Source organism: Schistocerca cancellata, chromosome 2, assembly GCF_023864275.1.
Source record: "Schistocerca cancellata isolate TAMUIC-IGC-003103 chromosome 2, iqSchCanc2.1, whole genome shotgun sequence".
Lineage (NCBI taxonomy): Eukaryota > Metazoa > Arthropoda > Insecta > Orthoptera > Acrididae > Schistocerca > Schistocerca cancellata.
In genome coordinates, this window is record NC_064627.1 from 466,444,890 (window position 1) to 466,463,855 (window position 18,966).

The window sequence follows — 18,966 nt, forward strand, 5'->3', positions numbered from 1 at the left end:
CACTCCCGGGCCCGAAAGTCCCCCATCATGCATCCAAGGGTTAAGGATGCTGCTGCCACCCAAGAGCCCCTCACTGTAGCACTGCATGGGGATAAAATCAAAGGCAACAAGCTGGTTCCTTGGTCACAGGCCATGATTGAGAGCTTTGAAAAAACAAAATGGGACCTCACCAATGCGGCCCACCCCCCACTCTAATGCCCCCCCTCACAAGAGTGGCACCCGAGCCAGACAGCTATTGGGGCTGTCCTGCAACAATATGTGGACAACATCTGGCAACTGCTTGCCTTTTTTTCAGCTGAGCTCTCTGCAGCACAACACAGCTGGGGTGCATATGACTGCAAGCTGCTCGCAGTCCAGCCATCTGCTATTTCCAGTCTTCAGTCGAGGGATGTGTCTTTACGATCTCCTGAGACCACTGCCCCCTTAGATAGATAGATAGATAGATAGATTCAGTTTTTGTTCCATAGACCCAAAAAATGAGATGATTCTCATGGGTGTGGAACATGTCATAAAGTATTAAAAACATAAAATATTTGAATATAATATTTGCTACCCTGATAATTTGTCAGGAAATTGTCGAAATAGGTGAATACAGTACAGTAAACGGGAACAGCTAATATTTACACAATTAACATTCTGTCAGAAGGAAACATTGTTATGCACTATTAATAAATTTATCAAATACAAAATATCTAATCTTGACTGCTGTGACAAAGTGCTGTCAAAACTGAAATCAGACATTTTTACTTAAGCTGGCTTAACAGTCTCTGTGAAGATATCATCTATAGAGAAGGAGTTGCCTATCAAAAAGTCTTTCAAACTCTGTTTAAACCGTGCTTTATGCAAAACCAAGTTTTTAATGGTTGCTGGCAGTTTATTGAAAATGTGTGTTCCTGAATATTGGACCCCTTTTTGGACCAAGGTAATAGATTTTCAGTCTTTATGTGGATTGTTTTTATTCCTAGTATTGATACTATTTATTGAGCTATTGGTTGGAAATAGAGATGTATTACTTGCAACAAATTTCATTAAGGAATAAATATACTGAGACGCTGTGGTTAGAATACAAAGTTCCTTGAACAGGTTTCTACTTGATGATCTTGAATTTGCACTACTAATGATTCTTATCACATGATTTTGTACCCTAAAATCTTTTGCTCAGTTTGATGAGTTGCCCCAGAATATGATCCCATATGACATAATAGAATGAAAGTAAGCAAGGTATGCAAGTTTTTTTATATTTATATCTCCTACATCTGACATCATTCTCACTGCAAATAGACTTGTTTAGGTGCATAAGCAATTCTGTGGTATGTCCTTCCCAACTGAATATATTATCGAGTTATAATCCCAGAAATTTAACACTGCCAACCTCTTTGATCTGCAAGTCTTCATATGTTATACACATGCTGGAAGGAAATCTCTTGCAGGTTCTGAACTGCATATATTGGGTCATCTCAAAGTTTAATGACAGCGAATTAGCTCTAAACCACTTATTTATGTCAGTGAAAATTTGATTAGCAGCTATTTCTAAATCTGCACTTGACTTGCTACTTATTGCAATGTTTGTATCATCTGCAAACAAAGCAAACTTAGCATCTGGTTTTTGCAGGAAAGACATAGACCAGATATTACATTGACAGTTTAGGCTACAGGACTACATCACACAATTCACTATCAATGTCCAGCATGTTGCTAGCACTGATTGTTGCAGATTGCCTCCTGGGCTATCACCCAACCCTTAGACTAAAATTCCCTTGCCGCGCTCAAGAGGGAGACCAGATCTAGCTCACGCGTTGCAGAATGCGGACTCTGCCTTCAACCTCTAGCTAAGATCCATACCTGGCGCCAACCATAAGATGGGGTGTGACGTCCTCATGGATCCTTCACAACATGACAGTTCCAATGATAGCCCCGCCCTATCCTCTCTCCTCCCGTCTGCAAACTGGCATTTGACCTTGTCCATGGCCTTGCACATCCAGGCAACCGCATTTCCACCAACCTCATGAAACAACACTGCGTCTGGCCAGGCATCCAATGTGACTGCAGGAACTGGGCCAGGTCCTACTCTACCGTATCTTCCTTCGTCTTCGGCGTTGTCGTTGTTGCCATGAGGCACCGTTATACCAAGTGGAAAGGTGCGTCGATCTTAGAGCGTGAGATATGGTAACCTTAAGTCATTGACAACACACCTGATTCCAGAATAGCTGCAGTAGTTAGGATCTACGAACTACCCCCTCTTGACCAGGTCCCCAAAACTTAACTCGTAACGAGATCCCTTCGAAGCAAATTGTCATAAAGATTGTCTATAAAGGCTTCGTACAATGATAAGAAATTTTTACAGTTTATGGAATAACAACAGATACAACCAAACTGTCTTGTTTCTTATGTTTTATTTAACGTAACTTTGTTCACAGTTTTATTTCGCATTCATCACTCATTCACACTCTGATGTGGAGTATATGCGAGTGCCTGAACCCTAACTCCCAAGTTCCATCGAAACCCTTTGATGAACAGTTTTGGTTGCTCGACACCACCAGTCAATGATAATGATACAGTATTTTGTAATTGACTCTTCTAGTTTAGCCACTGCCCTCCATGAATGTTTGTTAGGTGTAAGACAATTGGAGCCAACTCTCTGCGATATAACTTAAAAAAAAACACGGTCTCAATACTGCGTCCCTTGTGAGATGCATATAGATTTATCCCGGAATTGACCGCCCTGTAGGTGTACTCAATTTAATGACCACACTTCGCTATCCTCGATTTCGTGTAACTAAATGTCCTTTTTTTACTCTGACCGTATACCGTAGTTATTTAAAACTCGCCCCTATATTTTCTCACAATGCACAATTGGCACTTCTTTACTTGTTTATTTATAAGAGTAAAGGAAAAAATGATACCGTATCATCGGCTTCGTCGATATAAAGCAAAACACCTCAGTGTGCCCAATTTTACCTCTTCTTATAGGACCTGCTACCTTACTCATTAATTTACTACATATCATTTCGAACAACACTAAACAGGTATATTTCAATTGTATTCAAAAGCATGTTGTTGTTGTTGTTGTTATTATTATTATTATTATTATTATTATTATTATTATTATTATTATTATGACCAACCAAATCGTAACAAATCGCGTGGCGTGAGTTTTTAATGATAGCTTTACACTCGCCCAGCCCTTATTCATGCAATATTATATATAAATATACAGACAGGACCGAAAGATCGATCTCTCTACCGTAACCAATAGAGGCAAATACGCTATTCAAGTTCCGTTACATTTATCTTGACTCATTCTGTGCCAGGGCACCAAGATCGGATAGCATATTCACTCCGCTGCTGTGCCCTCCACCACACACACACACACACACACACACACACACACACACACACACACACACAAAAGCACTGGTTCGTGGGATGTTCTCCTCGACATAGTTGGCCCATTACTTTTCTCCATCTGCGGCCCCAGTATCCACTATGGCATCAGATACCAACTTGCAGCTAACAGCATGATGGAGCAGTTCCACCATTTACTTAAAGCCGCCATAACATGTTATTCTTCTGAATGATCTTCTGCCCTACCACAGGTACTTCTAGGCCTGCGGATCGAACACAGAATTGACTTGAGAACTTTTGCTGCCAAGCGGATATAGGAACGGACACTCATCATTCCTGGCGGTATTTTTGGAAGCAACCCCGCTTCCTCCTTAGCACCACCCAAAGTTTTGTGCAGCAGCTCCAGGGCTTATGGCCCAACTGCATCCAACACCTCTGCAATGTAATGGTGAGCCCCAAATCCACAGTCACCATCGCCTCACAGCTTGCTCACATGTCATGCTTTGGGTGGATATATACCAGCTGCCACTCGTTCTTCAGTATTTGGGCCTGCACTTAGTGTTGTAATGTGAGGATAAAACATTCTCTGTTAGTCTAAATGGGTTCACAACAGTCTCCATACACAGGTTTAAGCTGCCAGTGTTGTAGAGCCCCCTCCAGCCAACAAGGGCAGCACCATCGAGGTGGAGTTGCCCCTGCCTACAACCACCACCTCCAGTTGCAACACCGACACTACACCCGATAAGGCGCGGGTCAAACATCATCCTGAGCTGGGGACTGGTAAGTGCCACCAGTCCCCCGACACCTTAAGTTCTGGGCATGCTTCAGTGATCACCGCGTGGCATGGTGGTGGAGCATTGTGTATCTCAGGGAAAGGGGATCTTGGCTTGATTGCCCGGATTGCGGGGACGGGATAAACCTCTATTAAAAAAAAATCTCAATCTCAACGTGTGCTGTGCACTTATGGGATGCTTGGCTGTTGAGGTGGAACAGTCATTAACGGGCAATCTCAGGGGAACCTGCTGCACTTCAATTGTATAAGGCTTACTCAGGCATGCAGGGCTCTGTCTGAGTGGACCCTTATTTCCTTAGCTGCATGTGGGACCGTGATGGAACCCTCGAAATCATCATCTTCTCCTCCTAGCAGGAAGGGTGTACCACCTGGGAGTATTCACACCCATTCATCCAAAAGAATGAGAGAGCCTAGTCTTCCTGATAGCAAGAATACTTTGGACTGCAGTAACAGGGCTCATGGATTCATGAATAAAAATGTGTTTCTGGTGATAAAGAGGAAGGAGGGGACATTTGAAAAAGTGTCCCCCTTTTGTATCTATAAAGATTTGGAGGGCCTTGCTGGAATATTAAAATCTATAAAATTGTTACGTAATGGCTCATCATTGGTCGAAACTAACAGATCAAAGCAGGTAGGCCTTCTTAAGAAATCGCAGAAACTGGGTGACTATGATATCATTGTTGAGATGCACACCTTTCTGAACTCCAGTAAGTGCGCTGTCACATGCTGAGGTATCGTGGATATGGACATAACAGAACTGAAGCAAGAATGGGCATCCCAGGCAATAGTTGATGTGGAGCAACGAACTCTGAGGAATAATGGAGCAAAGACTGCCACTTTCATTATCACATTAAATTCTCCGACACTGCCTGAACATATTATGGCAGGGTTCCTTTGACTTAATGTTCGGCCTTACATTCCAAACCCTATGCAGTGCTTTAAATGCCACATTTGGCCATACAACTATGAGTTGTGGAGGTGAAGCGATCTGTGGGAACTGCAGAAAAGCCTGTCATGACATTGGCACTGACTGCCCCTCTCCGGCGATCTACATCACCTGCTCTGTGAACTACCCAGTCTGGAGCCGAGACTGCCCTGTTTTTGTTGAAGAACGCAAAATACAGAAGATAAAAGTGACCAAGCAGATCGCTATGCTGAATCCAAAAAAGAACATAAGGCAACGAAACCCCCTGTCTTTGCCACCTCATATTCTTCCATGATTCAGAAACCTATTCCCAAGGCAGACGCTTCGACACAGACGACACGTAGTGTGCCTGTATCCATCACAAGCACCTCTACTTGCACGTTTACATGTCAAGGGAAAAAGGGTCAGGACAAAGCAAGCCAGGCAACTGCATCAGGAAAGACAAACAACAGTTCCACAGCGAGCATCCAGAAGGTACAAGACAGGCAAAGTGCCTCTCAACGCTCCCTTTACCCCTTATCCTTGAAAGGACAGGGTGCAGGGTAAGGCTCACGACGTTTGGGCCAAAATCTGTCCCAAGCACTGTTAGACATCATTCTTTCCCATCTGACTGATAAGGAGGATATCATGGAGTTTGATGCCTCGGGTCCAGGCAGCCCCTCCACTCCCCCTCACTCTTAAAGTTCTTCACGTCCCTGGTACAAAGGTAGGGGTAAATTAAAACCGCACTGATGACATGGCTTCCATACTATAGTGGAACATGATTGGGTTCAGCACTCATGTGGAGGAACCGAAACTCCTAGCACAGGCATGTCCCTTGTGCTTCTGTTTACAAGAAATACATTTTAAAGATACAGATGTCCCTTTGCTATATGGATACACGCTGTACCACAAGGATGTCCTATCAGGGAAAAGGGCCAAGGGAGGTGTCGCAGTGTTAGTCACTGACACACACCACTCCTCTGTTCTCCCCTTGGCTACTGACCTGCAGGCAGTTGCAGTTCAAATGAACATGTGTTGAAGGATCACTGTTTGCTCACTATATTTACCTCTGAAAGATGCGCTAGACTCTGAGGCTCTCAAGAGTCTTATCACACAACTCCTGCGACCATTCCTCCTCCTGGGAGACTTCAGTGCCCATCATGTCCTGTGAGGCTCATCCAATACTTGCCCTGGGGTCAAGTTTTAGAGGGCCTCATGAGCCTAGCATCCTCAACAGAGGTACACTCACAAGCATTTCTCTACTGCTACTAGGTTATTCTCAGCTATTGACCTCTCTGTTCTTCCGCCATCGCCGACTCTGTTCAGTAGGAGGTCACTGACTACCTTCATTCCAGTGACCACTACCCAATCTGCCGTCATCTACTAAATGGCTCACCACCTGAAGTTAAGCACCCAAAATGGATGGTCAACAGGGCTAACTGGACGTGTTTCAGCCAGCTGGCTGTGTTTGAACACTGCGACAGTGTCCAAGGATGGGTGGACTACATCACACGAGTGATCCAGTGTGCCGCTGACTTCTTCATCCCACAGTCCTCAGATCATCTTAGGTGGTGACCAGTACCATGGTGGACAGATTAGTGCCATTCTGCAATCTGGGAAAGGCGTGCTGCTCTTCGGCATTTTAAATGCTGACCGACAGTGGACAACCTTAGGGCCCATAGAGTCGTGAGGGCCAAGGCTCAATGCATCATTAGGGAGAGTAAGAAAAGGTCATTGCAAGTGTTCCTGGACTCCATCAATCATTCCACTTCTTCTATAAAAGTATGGGAAGCCATCTGGAGGATTTGCGGTAAACGCAGCCATTTATCGATAGCAGCATTGCTGAAACGGGTGCATCCTCAGTTAGTTTCAGACACCCCTCTGTGCTGTCGGCACGATATTTTCCTATCGAGAGGGGGGGAGTTGTATGGTGACTCTTTAAATTACCTCCACCTGTAGCAGCAGACGACGAGGTGTGCAGACAGGAAACAAGCCCATCAGCACCCTTGCTGGTCACTTCTGCTGGAGGAAGAGTTTAGATAGCCACGCTTTCCGGACACCACGCACGCACTCTGAACAATTGCTCAAGCGGTCTCTTGTTCTGCTGTGATGAGGCAACATCTCCAGGTCATGCTCTTGGCAACTCACTCCGCAGTGCCACGTGGTTCACATCATCGTGTGTCGCATTTCACCAGAGTATGTGCAAACAGCAGAATTCTTACCCCACATTCAGTGTTAGTGTTGTGTTGTTGTTGTTCATTCAACATGTGGGGTGCCACTACCTTTTTCTGACCACCTTCGCAAGCTGCATCCCCTCGAGGTGCTTATATTGATTGCAGGCGTACAAAGCCTGATGCCAGATGCCTGGTTCATCTTTCTGGTATCAGAACATGGAATACTGCATGCAGTGTAGCGTAACTAGTGCAGTCTGTTGGCACCAAGCTTGCTTCTTGAGCGGGTTTGCACGCACCCCCAGATGACACTGAACAAAGGCTGTAAGCCATTCGTGGTCCACCTTGTCCAGGGACTCTGTCCTGAACAAGGGCCCTCCTTGGTTTAAAAGTACTAACTCATTGAATTTTGTTGTAGTTGTTAGCTTTTAGGAATAGTATCTCAGAACCAGCCTGTGCAGCTCTTCCAGCACACCTCGTTGTTTATTGTCATCGTCCTTAATTAGCGTACTGCTTCGTTGTGTATGTCCCTTAGAGGTATAGAAGGTAACATAAATCATCCCTTCAGGATCAAGGGAACAGAGCCACATTATCTTCACCACTATACCCAATCCAGTGATACAGTTTTAATTGTTGCACAAGCTGCAGATGGCACAATTAGAAATTTAACCAATGTCAGTAAATCCTCCACAAATTTTGCTGTGGCATTTCATGTTCGTGCCTTGCATGGTCAGTTGATATTTGGACTTCATATGAACCTTTCCCTCACTCCATCCACTGTTGCATCTTGCACACTTGGTCAACCGACACTTTACTGTTTAGAAAAACCAGTGTCCCTAAATTGTTGATAACAGTGCACCATGTACATGGTGGTTCTTATCCGTCTTTCCCATCATTTTGTCGAGGCGACTCACCTGGAACTCCAAACTGGTGGGCACAATGCAAACTCGGTGAGTTTACACTTCTATTAACGGACCAACCATATTTGAACATATAATACTTTGGGAAATACAGAATTTTGAAAATGGATGTATCATTTATTATTACTATGACTTGGTGATTCTGTATTGTTTCTTTCATGTAGATACATTTAAAAACATGTGTTTTATCATATGGACAGGAAAGCCATTGATTTCCATATAGGTATGGCTGTATGTGAAGGAAACATCAGGCATATTAATAAAATTGTGGACAATTTACACGCATTATAGTACAGATGATTATGAATGACATTTAAAACTCCATGTTCCAGAAAATCTTGGAACATCGAGAAGTGTTTAATAAGAAATTACTTTTCATCTGTTTTTAAAAGTGCAGTTTCACAATTCCTGTGTTATGTCTACTGATTGCTTGTTAAAGAGGTGTCGAGGGGGAAATAAACCTTTGGCTAAGCTTCGAAAGAGAGTTGCTCAAATCATACAATTGGTAGAGCACTGCCAACAGTAGGCAGGTATTGTGTTCCCAGTGCCAGTTTAGCAACCAGTTTTAAGATGCGGCAGACTCTCAGATTGGCTATCCCAGAGTAATAGCTGTTTTCTCAACTGCGAGCAAGGATAGCAAAAATAAATAATTATGTTGTTGGTTTGTTAGAGATTAGAAACAAAATGTTGTTGTTGTCTTCAGTCCTGAGACTGGTTTGATGCAGCTCTCTATCCTGTACAAGCTGCATCTCCCAGTACCTACTGCAACCTACATCCTTCTGAATCTGCTTAGTGTATTCATCTCTTGGTCTCCCTCTATGATTTTTACCCTCCACACTGCCCTCCAATACTAAATTGGTGATCCCTTGATGCCTCAGAACATGTCCTACCAACCGATCCCTACTTCTGGTCAAGTTGTGCCACAAACTCCACTTCTCCCCAATTCTATTCAGTACCTGCTCATTAGTTATGTGATCTATCCATCTAATCTTCAGCATTCTTATGTAGCGCCACATTTCAATAGCTTCTATTCTCTTCTTGTCCAAACTATTTATCGTCCATGTTTCACTTCCATTCATGGCTACACTCCATACAAATACTTTCAGAAACGACTTCGTGACACTTAAATCTATACTCGACGTTAACAAATTTCCCTTCTTTAGAAATGCTTTCCTTGCCATTGCCAGTCTACATTTTATATCCTCTCTACTTCGACCATCATTAGTTATTTTGTTCCCCAAATAGCAAAACTCCTTTATTACTTTAAGTGTCTCATTTCCTAATCTAATTCCCTCAGCATCACCCGACTTAATTCGACTACATTCCATTATCCTAGTTTTGCTTTTGTTGATGTTCATCATATATCCTCCTTTCAAGACACTTTCCATTCCGTTCAACTGCTCTTCCAAGTCCTTTGCTGTCTCTGACAGAATTACAATGTCATCGGCAAACGTCAGTTTTTATTTCTTTTCCATGGATTTTAATACCTACTCCGAACTTTTCTTTTGTTTCCTTTACTGCTTGCTCAATATACAGATTGAATAACATTAGGGAGAGGCTACAACCCTGTCTCACTCCCTTCCCAACCACTGCTTCCATTTCATGTCCTTCGACTTTTATAACTGCCATCTGCTTTCTGTACAAATTGTAAATAGCCTTTCGCTCCCTGTATTTTACCCCTGCCACCTTCAGAATTTGAAAGAGAGTATTCCATTCTACATTGTCAAAGGCTTTCTTTAAGTCTACAAATGCTAGAAACGTAGCTTTGCCTTTACTTAATCTTTCTTCCAATATAAGTCGTAGGGTCAGTATTGCCTCACGTATTCCAATATTTCTACGGGATCCGAACTGATCTTCCCCGAGGTCGGCTTCTACCAGTTTTTCTATTCGTCTGTAAAGAATTCGCGTTAGTATTGTGCAGCTGTGACTTATTAAACTGATAGTTCGGTAATTTTCACATCTGTCAACACCTGCTTTCTTTGGGATTGGAATTATTATATTCTTCTTGAAGTCTGAGGGTATTTCGCTTGTCTCATACATCTTGCTCACCAGATGGTAGCGTTTTGTCATGACTGGCTCTCACAAGGCCGTCAGCAGTTCTAATGGAATGTTGTCTACTCCTGGGGCCTTGTTTCGACTCGGGTCTTTCAGTGCTATGTCAAACTCTTCATGCAGTATCATATCTCCCATTTCATCTTCATCTACACCCTGTTCCATTTCCATAATATTGTCCACAAGTGCATCGCCCTTATATAGACCCTCTATATACTCCTTCCATCTTTCTGCTTTCCTTTCTTTGCTTAGAACTGGGTTTCCATCTGAGCTCTTGATATTCACACAAGTGGTTCTCTTTTTTCCAAAGGTCTCTTTAATTTTCCTGTAGGCAGTATCTATCTTACCCCTAGTGAGATAAGCCTCTACATCCTTACATTTGTCCTCTAGCCATCCCTGCTTAGCCATTTTTCTCTTCTTGTCAATCTCATTTTTGAGACGTTTGTATTCCTTTTTGCCTGTTTCATTTACTGCATTTTTGTATTTTCTCCTTTCATCAATTAAATTTAATGTTTCGTCTGTTACCCAAGGATTTCTACTAGCCCTCGTCTTTTTACTTACTTGATCCTCTGCTGCCTTCAGTACTTCATCCCTCAAAGCTTAACCATTGTTCTTCTACTGTGTTTCTGTCCCCCATTCCTGTCAATTGTTCCCTAATGCTCTTCCTGAAACTCTGTACAACCTCTGGTTTAGTCAGTTTATTCATGTCCCATCTCCTTAAATTCCCACCTTTTTGCAGTTTCTTCAGTTTTAATCTACAGTTTATAACCAATAGATTGTGGTCAGAGTCCACATCTGCCCCTGGAAATGTCTTACAATTTAATACCTGGTTCCTAAATCTCTGTCTTATCATTATATAATCTATCTGATATCTTCTAGTACCTCCAGGGTTCTTCCATGTATACAACCTTCTTTCATGATTCTTGAACCAAGTGTTAGCTTTGATAAAGTTATGCTCTGTGCAAAATTCTACCAGGCGGCTTCCTCTTTCATTTCTCAGCCCCAATCCATATTCATCTACTATGTTTCCTTCTCTCCCTTTTCCTTCTCTCGAATTCCAGTCAACCATGACTATTAAATTTTCGTCTCCCTTCACTAGCTGAATAATTTCTTTTATCTCATCATATATTTCATCAATTTCTTTGTCATCTGCAGAGCTAGTTGGCATATAAACTTGTACTACTGTAGTAGGCGTGGGCTTCTTGTCTATCTTGGCCACAATAATGCGTTCACTATGCTGTTTGTAGTAGCTTACCTGCACTCCTATTTTTTTATTCACTATTAAACCTCCTACTGCATTACCCCTATTTGATGTTGTATTTATAATCCTGTATTCACCTGACCAAAAGTCTTGTTCCTCCTGCTACCTAACTTCACTAATTCCCACTATATCTAACTTTAACCTATCCATTTCCCTTTCTAAATTTTGTAAACTACCTGGCCGATTAAGGGATCGAACATTCCACGCTCTGATCCGTAGAACGCCAGTTTTCTTTCTCCTGATAACGACGTCCTCTTGAGTAGTCCCCGCCCGGAGATCCGAATGGGGGACTATTTTACCTCCGGAATATTTTACCCAAGAGGACGCCATCATCATTTATCCATACAGTAAAGCTGCATGCCCTCGGGGAAAAATTACGGCCGTAGTTTCCCCTTGCTTTCAGCCGTTCGCAGTACCAGCACAGCAAGGCTGTTTTGGTTAGTGTTACAAGGCCAGATCAGTCAATCATCCAGACTGTTGCCCCTGGAACTATTGAAAAGGCTGCTGCCCCTCTTCAGGAACCACATGTTTGTCTGGTCTCTCAACAGATACCCCTCCATTGTGGTTGCACCTACGGTACGGCTGTGTGTGTCGCTGAGGCAGGCAAGCCTCCCCACCAACAGCAAGATCCATGGTTCTAATTCTGAATTATTCATAGATTTGCCCTTACATGAGACATTTATGGCTATAATAAGTCTACTTGGGATTAAGTTTTATGCACAGTCAAAAGATGAGACAAAAAGTGAATTTCACATAGACTTAGGTGTGTCCTCTGGAATTGAAAGTGGCGTTCTCTATCTAAAATGAGTCTTGAAGAAGTCATTAGGCAGGAATTCAAAATAAATTAAAAGCTTACATCAATAGCCATGATGTACAAAATTTTTATTTTAGTACATATTTTTGTAAATGTGATGCATACTATAGAATATAATGTAACTGTAACAGTAATAAGTTTTTGATAGTAGTGGTTACTATGGGGGTGGTTTGAGAAGATCTCGGAATGGAATAGAAAAAAAGTTCTTAAATCACTAAAACTTTTTTTATTTTTCAGTGTAGTCTCCTTGTAGATTAATGCACTTGGTTCAATGCCATTCCAGTGCTTTGAGCCCATTTTGAAAATGAGTTTCCTCCAGGCCTGCAAAACAGTTGTCAACTCCGGCTATCAGTTCTTTTTTGAAGTGAATCTTCGTCCACTGAGAAACATTTTCAGTTTTGGGAAGAGATGGAAGTCTGATGGAGCCATATCAGTGAATAAGGCGGGTGTGGTAACAATTCATACCGTAGTTCGTGTAATTTTGTCTTGGTGACGGCACATGTGTGCGGGCACGAATTGTCTTGTCTTGGCACCCATCTTGCAGGTAGTTTTTTCATTTCCAATTCTTCAGTTAAAATGTGATACACCCTTTCAGATGACACCTGGTAAGCATGAGCAATTTCTTGCACTTTCAATCGGCAATCCTCCATGAACATTTTGTGCACTTTTGCAATGATTCCTGGAGTAATGACACATCTTGGCCGACCCCTGCGCGGATCATCTAAGCTCTCCTGAGCAAATTTAAATTCGTTTGTCCACTTGGCAACATTTGAATGTGAAGGAGCAGAGTCTCCCGATGTATTCTGGAAATCGGCATGAATGTCCTTTGTTTTCATACCTTTCTTTATGAAATACTTAATCACTGCCCGAATCTCGATTATCTCCCCCCCCCCCCCCAAAAAAAAAAAAAAAAATCTTCAATCTTCACAAATCACTACGCAAGAACAACAGAGCCATGTCACTGCCACAGCTCTCTTCCAAGAGCACTGACTTAGCATGTGTCTACAGGCAACAGTCCGATGAATATCATGTGAACAACTTGTGCTAGTGCTGACCTCTTGTGGTGATTCCGAGAACTTTCAGACCCCCTCGTATGTAAGCCAAGTAAGATGTTCACTAACAGCTAATTCCTTGCCAGCTAGAGTAATTCAAATGCAAAAATGCAGTCCATCTCTCTCTCTCTCTCTCTCTCTCTCTCTCTCTCTCTCTCTCTCTCTCTCTCTCTCTCTCTTCCCCCCCCCTCCCTCCCCCCACCCCTCCTTCCACCCCTCCCCCCTCTACCTGTGCGCATGTGTTTACATGCGCGTTTTTTTCTGTATATGATTTTCTGTATATGATTTCAGATCGAACACCTGTACCAACTCATTTGCCCTTGGCCTGGACAAAGACATCAAAAGAAGAAGAAGAAAAGTTCATGAAGCAGCTTGAGGAATTGCTTGAGAAATTTAGAAGTTAATCAGTATTTGAAAATATGAGATGCTGATTAGCACACATGTGGGTGATAGGATGCACTCTTACATGTTTCCTGTGAGAATATCTTAACTTTAAAGAAAGTGTTTAACTGGTTGAGTAACTAAAAGACCTGAATGTTTGTATACACAAAATGTGTAAGATTTTGTAAGACAACTAACGGCATTGTTAATAATTTCAACAAGATTTGTGTGTAGGCACAAAATTTTGTATATTCTACTTTTTAAGCGTAACAGTAACACCAGTCCGTTGCCTTGTCACCATGTATTGTGACTTCTAGTTATAGGAAATATTGATCCGTGTTTTATTGTGATATGAAACTTGTGAAGAGTATAGCAGTGTTTGTTGTTTTATTTTTTATGAAAGAGAGAGCCTAATTTAAGCATTTATTCGCTTGTAAATGTGTCATTTGTTGTTGGAAAAAATCGTGTTTTATGTATGCAATATACTTAACAAATTGAGAACACACAGGGCTTTTATTTCATGGCATGCCCTAACTTTGGACTAGTTGTCATAATGCTACCACAAATATAACAACAGTCTCAAAAGCGAGGCATCTGTCTCGAATAATGTCTCCAGGAATCATCTGTTCTATTCCAAAAAATAATCAATTTTTAAAAATATTATGTGTTTGGATAGATAAAAAATCTACTCACCAAGCCATGGCAGGAGAACACACACATAAAAGGCATTTAAGTTTGCAAGCTTTTGGAGCCAGTGGCTACTTCTTCTGGCAGAAGGGTTGAAGGGGAAGGAAGAGGGGTGAAGTAAAATGATTGGTTGAGGTTTACGAAAAGGGGTAGAGTTTGGAAAAGTCACCCAGAACCCCGTGTCATGGAAGATTTACCAGATGGGAAAGACTGATTGTTGGGGACTGCACTGGACGAGATTTGAAAATGTGAAAGCTTAAAGGTGGAAGATAAGGTAATACACAAAACAGAGATTACTGCCACGACATCAGGCATGAGTTAAGAAGAGTAAAAACTTAAGTTGTACATGTTAGAGGTGGGACAGAGACATCGAAAACTAGACAGGTCAGAAAATGAAATGTAGAAAAGTAAAAGGGAGTCAATAAAGGAATAGTTATTGTGAAGAAATCCTGACACCAAAGAAACTAATATATATATTAAGGCCAGGTGGGTGGCAAGAACCAAGGAAATGTTGCAACACCAGTTCTTACCCATGCACAGTTCTGAGAAACTGGTGTCTGGAGGAAGAATTCATTTCACCTATGGTTAAACAGGTACCTAAGTCACACCTGTTAAGCTGTTGAGCATGCACTGCAATGGGATATTGTGTGTTGCCACTATACACCCTCTGCTTATTCCCATTCATCCCTACTGATAACTTGGTGGTAGTCATGCCAATGTAAAAGGCTGAACAGTCTTTACATAACAGTAGGTATAGGATCTGTGTCATTTCTAAGTGGCTCTTCCTTTGATAGTACATGTTTTGCCAGTTAAACCGCTGGGTATAGTTGGTGGTAGGAGGGTGCATAGAGCAAGTCATACAGTGGGGACTGTCACAGGAGAGTGGGGGACAGTCACAGGGGTAGGAGCCATAGAGTAGGGAGATGGGTGCAGAAGGAGCATAGGGTTTGACAAGAATATTACGGCGATCAAGAGGGCGATGGAAAACTACTCTATGTATGGTGGGCAAAATGTCGGACTGAATGGACCTCATTTCAGGCCATGACGATACGAAGTTATAACCTTGACGAAGTAGCTGATTAATACATTCAAGACCAGGATAATACTTAGTGACAACTGGTGTGCTCCTCAGTTGTCTTTTGGAGGGATCAGCAATACCAGGATTGGATGTGATAGCTCCAGAAATATGCTTTTGAACTATTCTGATAGAGTAATTACATCCAGAGAAGGGTAGTGTATAGCCGTATAGTGTCAGCATCTGCCAAATACGTTTGCCTTGAATGCCAAGACTGTATGGGAGGGAACGTTTGACATGGAAATGATGGCAGCTGTCAAAAGGTAAGTACTGTTGTTTGTTAGCAGATTTAATGTGAACAAAACTGTGTAACTGACCTTCGGCAGGGATGAGATCAGCGTCAAGGAAAGTAGCATGGGAGTAGGAAGAGGACCATATGAAATTTGAGAGACTGCAGGAATTTTAACAGGTCAGCCTCACCCTGAGTCCATACAGCAAAAATAGCCTCAATGTATCTAAAGCAAACCAGGGGCTGAAGGCTTATGTATCCCTGGAATGCCTCCTTCAAGTGATCCATGGAAGGGGTGATGCAGGAAGGAGCCATCCTGGTTCCCATGACTGTGCCCCTGATCTGTTCGTATGTCTGCCTCCTCGAAGGTAAAGTTGTTGTTGGTAAGTATAAAGTTGATTAAGGTGAGCAAGAAGGATGTCATAGGTTTGGAATCAGATGGGTGCTGACGGAGGAAATGTTCAGCAACAGACAGACCATGTACAATGGGGATGTTGATTATAGAGGGAAGTGGCATAAGTGGTGACAAGCAAGGTGTGTGTTGGGAATGATCCGGGCACAATTTCAGACAATCTAGGAAGTGGTTGGTGTGTTTAATATAGCAGGAAAATCTTTGTGCTATGGGTTGCGGGTGTTGATCAACTAAGCACAATATATGTTCAATGGGGGTCATTCCCAAGTGTCTGACAGATGTTGAATGCATCGCCATAGTTTCTCAAGGAGTCCACAGAAATCCACTTGCCATGCAGCTCAACAGCTCAGCATGTCCCCAGTGTCCATCTGGCATGTGTTACATTGACATTTAGACATGGCACCATACAAAATTCAGCTACTTCAAGCTCTTCATGAAGATGACAAACAACGATGTGTGGAGTTCTGTAATTTCATTCTCGGCAAGATGGAGGATGACAGTTTTCTTACAGGCTTAGTGTTTAGTGATGAGGCAACATTCCATTTAAATTGAAAGGTGAACTATCAATGTGAGAATATGGGGTACGGAACAATTACATGACGTTGTACAACATGGGAGGGACTCTCCAAAATTAAATGTGTTTTGTGCAGTTTCACGGGAGAACGTGTATGGTCCATTTTTCTTTGCCAAGAACTCTGTTATAGGCAGCACATATCTCAATATGCTTGAGAACTTTCTTTTGCCACAGCTGGAGACTGATTCAATTGACTTCATTTACCAATGGGATGGGGCACCGCCACACTGGCATCTGAAAGTGTGGGAATTTTTAAATCAAAGGATTACTGAATGATGGATTGGTGAAACTGGACCAAATGATTCAGTCTTACATTACTGGACTCCAAGGTCGCCGAACATGACTGTATGTGATTATTTCTTGTATAAGAGACTTTTGTTTATGTGCCTCCATTACCAACAACAGTGAATGAACTAAGACATTACGTAACAGCAGCTGTGGAAGCTGTAACTCAAAATATGCTCGCTGCAGAGTGGGAACAATTAGAATACCACATTGACACATGCCGTGTATTTCAAGGAAGGTATGAAAAAAACTTTCAGAGGTTCCCGTTCACCGAAAAACAAAATTCATTGTATCTATGTATTAGTTTCAGAGATAGACGCCAAATTGGATGATTCTTCTTGATATGCCCTGTATTACATCCAGATACAGGGACACCCAGTATTAGATGTTTGGGAGTATCCAAGAGAGAAGCAGGTTTCCAGAAAGAGATAGTAGGACCTTAGTTCTGATTGCGCAAACGTATATTTTTGAAAGGAATGAATATAATATGTGAAGGGACTCATCATGGAAAGAGAAGAGGGTTTGGAGTGTTAGGGATAGTGAGTGTGGGGAAAAAAAGCAGAGGGTGGAGAAAGACAAAAAACAGAAGAAAAGTTTGGAAAATTTCATACGAAAATTGTGAGAACAGACAAGGGTTAACAAGAGGTAATGAGTGGGTGACAATTTCTCACCAGAAAAGTGCCCGATGTGATAAGAAATAGTTATTGCTGGAAAATAAAAAAAAATTATTGGGAAAGTCATGGAAAACAAACAAATTTTAAAAGCTGGGCAAACAGAAAGAGGAAGTTATTGGGGATAATGTAATCTAGTTGGCAGATAAAGTAATGTAGGAGTTGGCAGTAAAGGTCAATCAGAGCAGCTTGGTAAGAAACAAATGCACAAAAAAGTGAAAGAATTACATAGAAGCCAAGTAAGTGGACGGTGGGAATGAAAACAGCTGTCAAATTTGCAAATAAATCTGTGAAAGATGATTGGGAGATGGCCCTACAGTGAAGTGAACTGTAAAAAAATTGTTATATGCAAATTAGTAAATAACAATGGACCTGTCTGTGCATGGAAATCAGTACTAGAAAAGATCTGGGGCAAGATGTTGGTTAACATAGGTGGTACAGAAAAATAAATGAGGGGCTAGCACATAGGGTAGAAGAGAGACAACAGTTTGAAGAAAGTAATGACAACAAAGACTGACAAGAGTGTTACGTAAGAAGGAATGATGGCCATATGGGCTTACACATCAATGAAAATAATCAATTTTTGAAAATATTATGTAACTGGATAGATAAAGAATCTTACTCACCAAGCAGCAGTAGGAGAACAAACATATAAAAGGTATTAGATTTCAAGCTTTTGGAGCCAGTGGCTCCTCCTCCTGGCAGAAGGGTAGAAGCAGAAGAGAGGAGATTGGTTAAGTTCAGAAAAGTCACCCGTATGCTGGGTCAGGGGAGAATTGCTGGACGGGATGAGAAGGAAAGACTTGATTGTGGGAGACTGCACCAGATGAAATTTAAAAGCTTGAAAGTGTAAAGGCAGAAGGCAGGTAAATCTTTATGACTTTTCAAACCTCTACCTCTATTCCTAAACGTCACCAGTCCCTTTCCTTCACCTCTCTTCCTCCCTGGAACTTAAACCTTTCTTCCAGAAGTAGACATTGGCTCTGGAAGCTTGCAAACTTTTAATACCTTTTATGTGTGTTCTCCTGCCCCCACTTGGTGAGTAGATTTTTTATCAATCCGATTACATTATATTTTCAAAAATTGGTTATTTTCATTGATATGTTAGCCCATGTGGCCATCATTCATTCTTATGTAACCCTCTTGCCACTTGTTGTTGCCATCTGTCTTCTTCAAATTGTCATCTCTTTTCTACCATATCTGCTAGTCCACTCTATTTTACAGTACCACCTACGTTAACCAGCATCTTGCCCTTACATATTTTCTAGTACTGATGTCCGTGCACATAGACGGATCCACATATAACAATTTGTTTGCAGTTCACTACACTGCAGGGC

The 18,966-nt window shown here is 42.0% G+C and overlaps 1 protein-coding gene across 3 annotated transcripts in view; it reads left to right on the top strand.

Annotated features, from left to right (window-relative positions):
- The window catches only part of LOC126161975 (dehydrogenase/reductase SDR family member 12-like), a 90,198-nt gene extending 75,999 nt beyond the window's left edge, over positions 1 to 14,199 (top strand). For all 3 annotated transcript variants that reach the window (XM_049918168.1, XM_049918166.1, XM_049918167.1), the window contains exon 9: positions 13,607 to 14,199. In XM_049918168.1, coding sequence (XP_049774125.1) covers positions 13,607 to 13,719 — 113 coding nt within the window. In that variant the 3' untranslated portion in view covers positions 13,720 to 14,199. The remainder of the gene's footprint in view (positions 1 to 13,606) is intronic.
- The last annotated feature ends 4,767 nt before the right edge of the window (positions 14,200 to 18,966 follow it).